Source organism: Phyllobates terribilis, unplaced genomic scaffold (assembly GCF_046119375.1).
Source record: "Phyllobates terribilis strain yellow unplaced genomic scaffold, ASM4611937v1 Scaffold_11__3_contigs__length_659146591, whole genome shotgun sequence".
NCBI lineage: Eukaryota > Metazoa > Chordata > Amphibia > Anura > Dendrobatidae > Phyllobates > Phyllobates terribilis.
In genome coordinates, this window is record NW_027362771.1 from 638,808,441 (window position 1) to 638,817,594 (window position 9,154).

The following is a 9,154-nucleotide window of genomic DNA, read 5'->3' on the forward strand; positions in this document are numbered from 1 at the left end:
TTCCATAGATATGCATTGAAATGAACACAACCATCGCAGAAAAGCCTAAAAGATAAGTACAAGTTTTTTTGTACCATGAGGGTAGAAGTGTCGCAATAGCTTTTTTCACCCTGCAGAATATAAGTGAGAAAGGAAATTACTCATGCTTTAATTGTTGAGTCTACAGGCAAAACAACTCTTCTCTCTTCCTGTGACGCCATTAGGATTATTGGCCCCAGAAGAGAGAAGACCCGAAATAAGCTGGAAGGAGAAGGCCAAAGACGAGCTTACTTGGAGACCAGGCTGAGGCAGAGCAGGTATGAGGAGGATCAAGGTGTGATGAATATGAAAGGTCATTTTTAACCCATTTTTGACCCTCAGAATCCAGCCTTTTGACTGCCATTTTGCTGGACTTAAGTTAATCGAATTCCAAGACTTTGGTAAATCCAATGTTTTCAGGAAATAAGTAACACATTTGACTAGGTATGAACAATTTCTCTTAACCCTACCTAAAATCCTTTAGCTTCCCACCTTTCTTGGAGTACTGACATGCCTTTTCTTATACAGTAGATTATTATCATGCCTCAATTTAATAACAAATGAAAAGTCGGTAAATGAGTGATCCCTCTAAGCCTAGGGTAGAGATGAGCACCATAAGGGTAGTCACACAGAGTTTTTTGAGGTAATTAAAATGATGAGTTTCTGCTTCAGGAAATGCTCCTTTTTAGGGAGCTTTTGAAAGAAGTTTCTTCTTAAGCGTCTTTTGCCGCCTTTTGATTAGACAGTGCCTAGTTGCTTAGTTTGGAGCATTTTCTACCAGGAGACATTTCAAACAATATAAGCCTATAGTGCCCTGTGCAATAACATGGAGACCTATTACCATTAAGAAAAAAGGTCCACCAAATATAACTGAAAATAAAATGGAAAAAATTTTATTGACAAAATAACAAATAAAAACATACATAAAATCTAGAGATGCCAAGAATTGCAGACAGGAAATGAAAAAACACTGTCTAGCAATGTGTCCGAGATTAGATCATGATGGTCAAAAAGAGAAAACCTTTGATGGCCACTACCATTTAAAGAAAATGCATGAATATATGTACGCAAAGAACCAAATTGTGTGTATGCACATTACTTAGATGTGAGTAAACAGATGATAGATAAATAATACATAAATACAAAAGCAACACATAGATGGATCCTAATAGGAACAAATAAATAATAAATGCTGGAGAGTCTTCAGAAATCTCCTAGAACATCCTGAAAAAAGAGCAATGTCAAATATATAATACAAAGTATTTTACAGGTTCAGTATTGGTTATGGAAATAAAGCTTCTCTTTGCAAAAGGACCAGAGCTTTTCCAAAACACAGTATTTTGATACTAAAATGAATTATAATCACTACCATCAGAGGCTAAGTATGTAATCATATAATCAGTATATAACAGAGAATGTTTTTTTTACCTACACCACAAAGCGCAGCAGTTTCACCCCTTGACGCGCGTTTCAGCGGATCTTCAGAACGGGTGTGTCAAAAACTTTTTTTTTCTCCCACTAGAAATTTATGAAAATCTGAAGAAAGAAAAAATGGTCAGAAAACTGAACATTTGAACAGTAAAGTGGGTTTACAATAGAAAAGAATAGGAAGAGGTTTTTCAAGCATTTTTCAAGGTTTTACAGGTGTTACCTGATTTTTTTTTTTTAGAAGGATCTGCTCGAAAAATTCCTAAAAAAAGCTAAGAGTGGTGGTTTTTAAGAATACCTAGGACACCCCATCCTGTCTATTCTCCAAATCTTAAAGTTAGGGTGATGGTGTGTCTCCTGCGGCTAATATATTACTAGTCAGAATGTGCAACCAGGTAATCCAAAGATGTATTCCACCTGTGGGTTGTGAAAGTTGAGTGTAGAAAGAATGATTGTATTTTTTTGAAGAGTTGAAACAAAGCATTTTTTTTTAATTAAATATAATTATTTGTCACAAGTTTCTATCAGACACATTTCACATTTGGAAAATCTATACAAATTCTGATGATTTGCACAGATCTGTATACTATTATCAATCTCCTTAATTTATGGCTTTTTTTTCCATGCAAGTCATTCAAAGTTACCCCCATGCGTCCATACATTGAGTTCACGGAGTTATTTGTCAGATAACACCACCACATACGGCACAGATCCGATGCAATGTACCAGGTCGTAAAGATGTGCCACAATCTATGCAGAGAAATCAAGTGAGATCATTAATATAAAGGAAAATCAGTGTCTTTTCTCACCGGTTTCCAAGTGAATAAAGAGTTTAGGATGATGATTTGATGCACAATATGACACAAAGAATAATGTTCTACTTTTTTAGAAGCTGCCCTGCCATATAAACCCCTGAAGAGTTTAATTTTGCGCTTAGGTGCCAAAGGGAAAAATGTAGAGGCTAAACAATTATCAATAAAAAATCAACAATATAAAACCCTTGTGTGTTACACCCGACATTATTGCTTTAATACGATTTTACTTTAATCTGACTTACTATGTCTACACAATGAGGATGGGACATAAGTGGATAATTCTACACTTAAACTGATAATTCATCATATCTGTTGAATTAAACTCAAGAAAAACCAGAAAACGTTGGTGCAATTGGTTCACATTTGAATGAGAAACTATTTTGTTTAGTCAATGGTTCAGTGGCTGCCACACACTGGGCAAAGTCTAGTGTTCACGAATATGGTGGACTCAATATGGTGGAACAAGAAGGATCGTTTGACCTCAAGCGCAGCTTGGTGGTCTTCCCCAATAATGCCTTGCATTTACAACACCCTATCACAGCCAATTATTATGGATTATAGGTGTTAGATCACTCAGAACTCAGAACTAGTACAAGTGCCCAAATAAGATATGCTGCTGCCATTTGGTAGGCAATTAGCATAGGAGAGAGGAACTCAGAGCACAGTCAGGGAGACGTGGTACACAGAATACACCGTAAGGAGAAGAAAATAGATCGATTTACCTATAGAGACAAGATTTAGAGTGAAAAATCTGCTGCAAATACTGGGGTGTTGGCAGGAAAAATGATGTGTAAAATACGCATCGTTTTGCCACGCTTTTGTCAAGGTTTTTGTAGCATTTTGATGCTTCTGAAATGTTCTTCACTTTGGGCATGAAATAAATCTTCTACTTTTGCTTAAATGACAAAGCAGTGCTGCCTCCTTTAAACTTTTTTTTTTGAGAAGGAAGGAAGTTAAATTTGTGCCAAAATTATAGGTGTTTGCTGCATTAGGGGAATTCTAACAATTTGTGTTTTGATTTGCATGAAATGTCTAAAATGGCCACTGCCATTTTACACATTGCAAAAGTTTGCATCAGCCAGAGAAGGCTCACATGAGCTCAGGATGGCATAGACTTCCCCTTAGTGCCTTGAAGCTATCACATAGTAGAGTGCAGCCAATAAAGACCATGTATAAAATCAGAAACAAGAAGTGCATCAGCCATTTTGTGATGAATCTGGATAGTAAGGAGTCTTCCTAACTCCCAGTTTAGCCATCGAGATAAAAGAGAAAGTCATAAAACACAAAAGAAACTTTAGACATATTGTGTTAAAGCACAGCAGTGTTAACATCTTCATGGCCATATATGGTAAAGTCAACTAGACATTACTAAGGCTGTGTTTGGGTTAAAGAGCTTTCAAAGCAATTGGAGGCGTTGCACTACTAACTATTTGCATAGAAACAATTTGCCACAAATCACATTTTTATGAAATTTGGTGAAGCTGGCAAATTTAAATTACAAAAGATTCGCTCATCTCTATTAGATAGAGGATTGAGTTTCCTTTCATGATTTCAGCATCTCTTCAATTGTTTTCCATAGACCAGCTTCTGTGTGAATCTACATTGGAATGGGAAAATCAAGAAAAAAGGGCAAATATCAAGAGAAAAGGGATCCTGTGGACCTAAACAACCCATCAACCAAAGGTGAATGTCAAGTATCGTTTGAAGAAACAGGTTCTGCAAAATCAAGGATTCTGAACCAAATATAATGCTGGTGTTCAGCTAATGTGTCTTCATGCCCAACTCACTATATTTTAGTGTGGACGGACTATAACGGAACACAACCATTTCCAGCACCATTACTGTCAAAACAGAACCAAAAGTCAAGACTCCATTGAGCAAAAGAGCCAAAAATTGAATCATTATGCAGTAGACAATCATTGCTTGGTCAGAACCCAGAAATTTGCGGCATCATATTCATGACATGGTCAATATTTGAAACATGCAGTGTTCATCAATGAACATCTCCTGTAAGGGGTCAACAGTTTAGGCTGGTGAGGTAGTGGTGGGGGAGCAGTTTTTTTACTTCATGGCAAAACCTAATCTTATAAAGTATCCCTGGGATGAGATCCAACAGGCTGTTCAGAGCATGGCAGTACCTCCAGCTAATTATCATGTGGATCCACCAGGTTTGAACTATTTCAAAACGCTGTGGAGCTATGCCTAGAGGAATTGCTGCAATTCTGAAAGTGGGTCAATGGGCTATTATTCGAGTGTCTTCATTCAGTGTGTATATAAAGACTGTAACTTGGCCTTTCTAGAACCTTTCAGTCTTTTGCTCTTACAAAGTTCACTTGAAATTTCTCCAGGGCATCATATTCTTCCAGAAGTCCTGATGTTCGTTGTCTAGTTTTTTTTCAAAAAATCATTATGCTCAGCTGCTTAAAGAAGCCCTCCTCCTCCTCTTTCCATCAACATTTTGATCCTCTTACTATATTGCAATTATCATATTATATAGCACTGTGTGCTTTCAATCGCTCATTTTGCCGTTCTACTCCATTAATTCTTCTCTTTTCCATTTGGTCAATGACATCACTTGATCAAAAACTGACGAGCTGAATCATTCTAAACTCTGTGTAGAAACAGAAGGTCAATTTGCTCTGCATGAGTCATCACTGCAAAAGTCCTTGGCAGGGAGAAGATGTAGCAGCTGGATGTGGATTTGAAGAGCGGGATGACTCATGCAGGGAAAAGAAACTTCCTGTTTCTACATAAATTGGAGAAAAGAAAAGAATTATTTTGGTAGAAAGGAAAATGAGCAATTGTTAAGTACACAGTGTTATGTAATATGATGACTGCAATATAATAAGAGGATAAAATATTTTATGGATGGAGGAGGAGGAGGAGGACTTCTTTAAAAGTTCTGTGTTAAAATGTTTGGGATCCTTAACCCCTTCAGGAACCATCCTTTTTTTATTTCATTTTTGAGCTTTTGTGTTTTTTCTCCCTTTAATTCAAGATCATAACTTTATTTTAAATTTGCATCAACATAGGCCTGCGAGGGCTTATTTTTAGTGCAACAATTTGTGGTGTTTAATGACCCCATTCACTTTACCATGTAACGCACTAACAAATAGGATACAAATGCAAACTCTAGTCGAAAGGTGAAAAAATAATTCCTCCATAGATTTTTGGGGTTTAGATTTTGCAGTGTTCATTCTGTTATAAACAAAAAGATCTGCCAACATGATTGTCCAGATGAGGATGATTACGGCAATTCTAAAACAGTTTTTTATATTTTGTTAGATTTTATTGGTTAAAAAAAATTGCAACTTTCTAAAAAAATATATATTTGTTGTCATTTTCCAAATTTTTATACTTATTTTCAACCTGTGTGAAGACTTATTATTGTGTGGTAAGCTGACAAATTGTACCATTTATTGGTAAATATGATATTTTTTCTGCTTTTCATAAATTTTTCATAGATATAATTTGTATTTTTTTTTATTTTTTTATATTTTTTTATTACTTTTAAAACTTTCTTTAAGTTAGTTTTTGCCTTATTTTTTTTTATCCAATTTTGGACTCCAAACTATGATCGGTTGATTTCTTGCACTTCTTCCTTCTCAGTCACTGATAGAACAGTTCTCTCTCCTTTTGCCCAACACTGACCTATATGATTGGTTCAGTACAGGAGAAAAAGCTGCTGAGACCCGGTTGGAAGCTGAACAGATGTTGAAGGTCCTGACTAGTTGATGAACTTTTTGAGTTAATTGATCAATCGCATGCCAGGAATAAACTTCAAAATCTATAATGTTTATCATGTGTGTAGTGATGAAATAGATGAGCTTAGTCTGCTGTAGCTGAGCTGTGTGTGTATTGATGATTTAGATGAGCTGTGTGTGCTTTGATAAAATAGCTGAGTTAATGTGTTTTATCTGAACTGTGTTTACAGTATGTTTTCATGATGTTGCTGAGCTGAGTATGTTGTAGCTGAATTATGTGTGTGTGAGATTATATAGATGAGTGTGTTGGAGATGAGCTATGTGTATTGATGATTTAGCTTACCTGAGTGTATTACAGCTGAGCCGTGTGTTGATGATATTGTAGAGATGAGTGTGCTCCTACTGACCTGTGTGTGTTTTGATGATGTAGCTGATCTGAGTGGGTTGTAGCTGAGCTGTGGGTTTTGATGATGTAGCTGAGTTTAGCTGTGTGTAACTGTGCTGTGTGTTAATGTAGCTGAGCTGTGTGTTGATGTAACTCAGCTGTGTGTTGATGTAACTCAACTGTGTGTTGATGTAGCCGAGCTGTGTGTTGATGTAACTGAGCTGTGTGTTAATGTAGCTGAGCTGTGTGTTAATGTAGCTGAGCTCTGTGTTAATGCAGCTGAGCTATGTGTTGATGGAACTGAGTTGTGTGTTGATGTAACTGAGCTGTGTGTTAATGTAGCTGAGCTGTGTGTTGATGTAACTGAGCTGTGTGTTGATGTAGCTGAGCTGTGTGTTGATGTAACTGAGCTGTGTGTTGATGTAACTGAACTGTGTGTTGATGTAACTGAGCTGTGTGTTAATGTAGCTGAGCTGTGTGTTGATGTATCTGAGCTGTGTTTTGATGTAGCTGAGCTGTGTGTTGATGTAACTGAGCTGTGTGTTGATGTAACTGAGCTGTGTGCTGATGTAACTGAGCTGTGTGTTGATGTAACTGAGCTGTGTGTTGATGTAACTGAGCTGTGTGTTAATGTAGCTGAGCTGTGAGTTAATGTAGCTGAGCTGTGTGTTGATGTAGTTAAGCTGTATGATAGTACAGCAAAGCTTTGTTTGTGCATGTAGCAGAGTTGGGTAAAATCTCAACATTACCAAGGCGGCTTGCCAGTATTGATGATAAAATTAAAGGAAACACCTTGAAGCTCTGAGGTATACCAGAGACTGTATCTTCTCAGATTCACCAATATGTCTCAGAAAACTTATTCAAAGGAGATACATCTCCCAAAACCACAGGTCACCTGGATACTTAACAGATATTGCTGACATACATATAATCACTGCAGTTTTGTTTAAGTCGCTATTTCCCTTTTTGATTTAACAATATGTTAAATGTGCTATAAGTGATTGTTTAATAACTAAAGTTTTGCTTGATCCAAAGTCTCTTGTGTTCACTATTTCTACTTTTTGAGAGATCGGTTACCTCGATCTTCCCTTGTTATCCTTTGCTCCGCTGTTTCCTCTTCTCCTTTTCCTACTCTCCCATCTTCCCTTTTTAGTCCCAAATGGCAGCACTAGAATACTCAGAAGATGTAAATTGCCAAAGAGTAGAAGATATGCGACCAGAGGACTGGAGGGCCATGTGTTGGTGCGACAGGAAAAGAAATGGAAGTGCATATAAGAGCATTTTTTTATTTTAATCCCTTCTCAGTAGATTTGATTTGCATGTAATTGCATCAAATGTACCCCTTTACCTTCTCCTTGTATTGGGTGAATAGGCCCAAATCAGATTTTGTGAAATTTGCTCAACGCTACTTTTAACACAACCATTTGTCACAGACATTCGTCTGGTTGACCTGAAGAAACCTCAAGCAATACCTCATTCTGGACCTATTTTGCGGCTCATACTCCGGCATTGAAACCTACATGAGTGATAAAAAGATTACTGAAGCCATGTTGGTGCTCTTGTAAGTCACTGATTTGTTTTTTATAGCAAAATGGATCACAGTCATGTGAATGTCTTTATACAATTCACTTTAGCACCTGAAATGTTCATGAAAAGCCTTCTTTATGTCATTGTTCTTTAAACTGTATATGATTGGGTTGATCAGAGGGGTAAACACAGTATATAGCAGTGATAGGATCTTACTGATGATCAATGATTTCCCTTTAGTTGGGAAAATGTAAACTCCAAATAAAGTCCAGTAGAATATGGAGACCACAGTGAGGTGGGAGCTACAGGTGGAGAAGGCTTTCTGTCTACCGGTACTCGATGGGATCCTTAAGGTGATGACTATAATTCTGGCATATGAAAAAATAATTATTATTAAGGGGATAAAAATTATTGGAACACTTAGTAAATAAACTTCCAGTTGAAGAAGAGAGGTATCTGAACAGGAAAGTTCCAGTATTGGAAGAAAATCACAGAAGAAATGATCAATGATGTTTGGTCCACAAAAGTTCAGCAACAATATTGTTGAGATAATAACCACCATAATGGCAAAAGTGACCAACCAAGACACAATAGCTAAGATTGCACAATATGTACTTGTCATGATGGAGGTGTAATGAAGTGGATTACAGATGGCCACATATCTGTCATAGGACATAACTGTGAGAAGAAAACATTCAAATGTTTCCGAGGCCCCGAAAACATAAACTTGAGTCATACAGTCAGTAAAAGTAATAGTTACTCTAGAAAGTAGTATAATATGGAGCATTTTTGGAACAATATCTGAAGTCAACAAGATATCACTGATGGACAGTTGTGAGATGAAGAAGTACATTGGAGTGTGGAGGTTCTTGCTGGAAGACACAAGGGTGATGATCAGGAGATTAAAAAAAAATTGTAAACCCATAAACCACAATGAAGAAAATGAACATTAGAAATCTACTGTTCTGACTTGCTTGGAATCCTATAAAGATGAACTCTGTGACGACCGTCATATTGTTCTTCTCCAAGAGCATACTTATTATAGGGTCAGTTCATATAACTGTCATGGGACCCTAGAGCGAGAGGGCCAGTTCATTTTAATCCTCATTTCCATGTGTGTGGAGAATCCAGACAGTGAATAGGTCTTCACAAATGCTAGAATATCAAGAAAGAGAAAGTAAAACATGAGTCCCATAACTAATATGAGGGATACCAGGACTTGTTTCAGGTTTTTAGGAGCAGGATTGAACTGTAAATATGAGGGACTTAATTCTCTT

At 36.9% G+C, this 9,154-nt stretch overlaps 1 protein-coding gene across 1 annotated transcript; it reads right to left on the bottom strand.

The window, feature by feature from the left end:
* Positions 1-7,980: 7,980 nt before the first annotated feature.
* Positions 7,981-8,899, bottom strand: LOC141165444 (olfactory receptor 11A1-like). The gene is given in 2 exon segments (XM_073651041.1): positions 7,981-8,787; positions 8,789-8,899. Coding segments are annotated over 2 exon segments (909 nt in total). The 5' UTR covers positions 8,891-8,899.
* Positions 8,900-9,154: the final 255 nt, after the last annotated feature.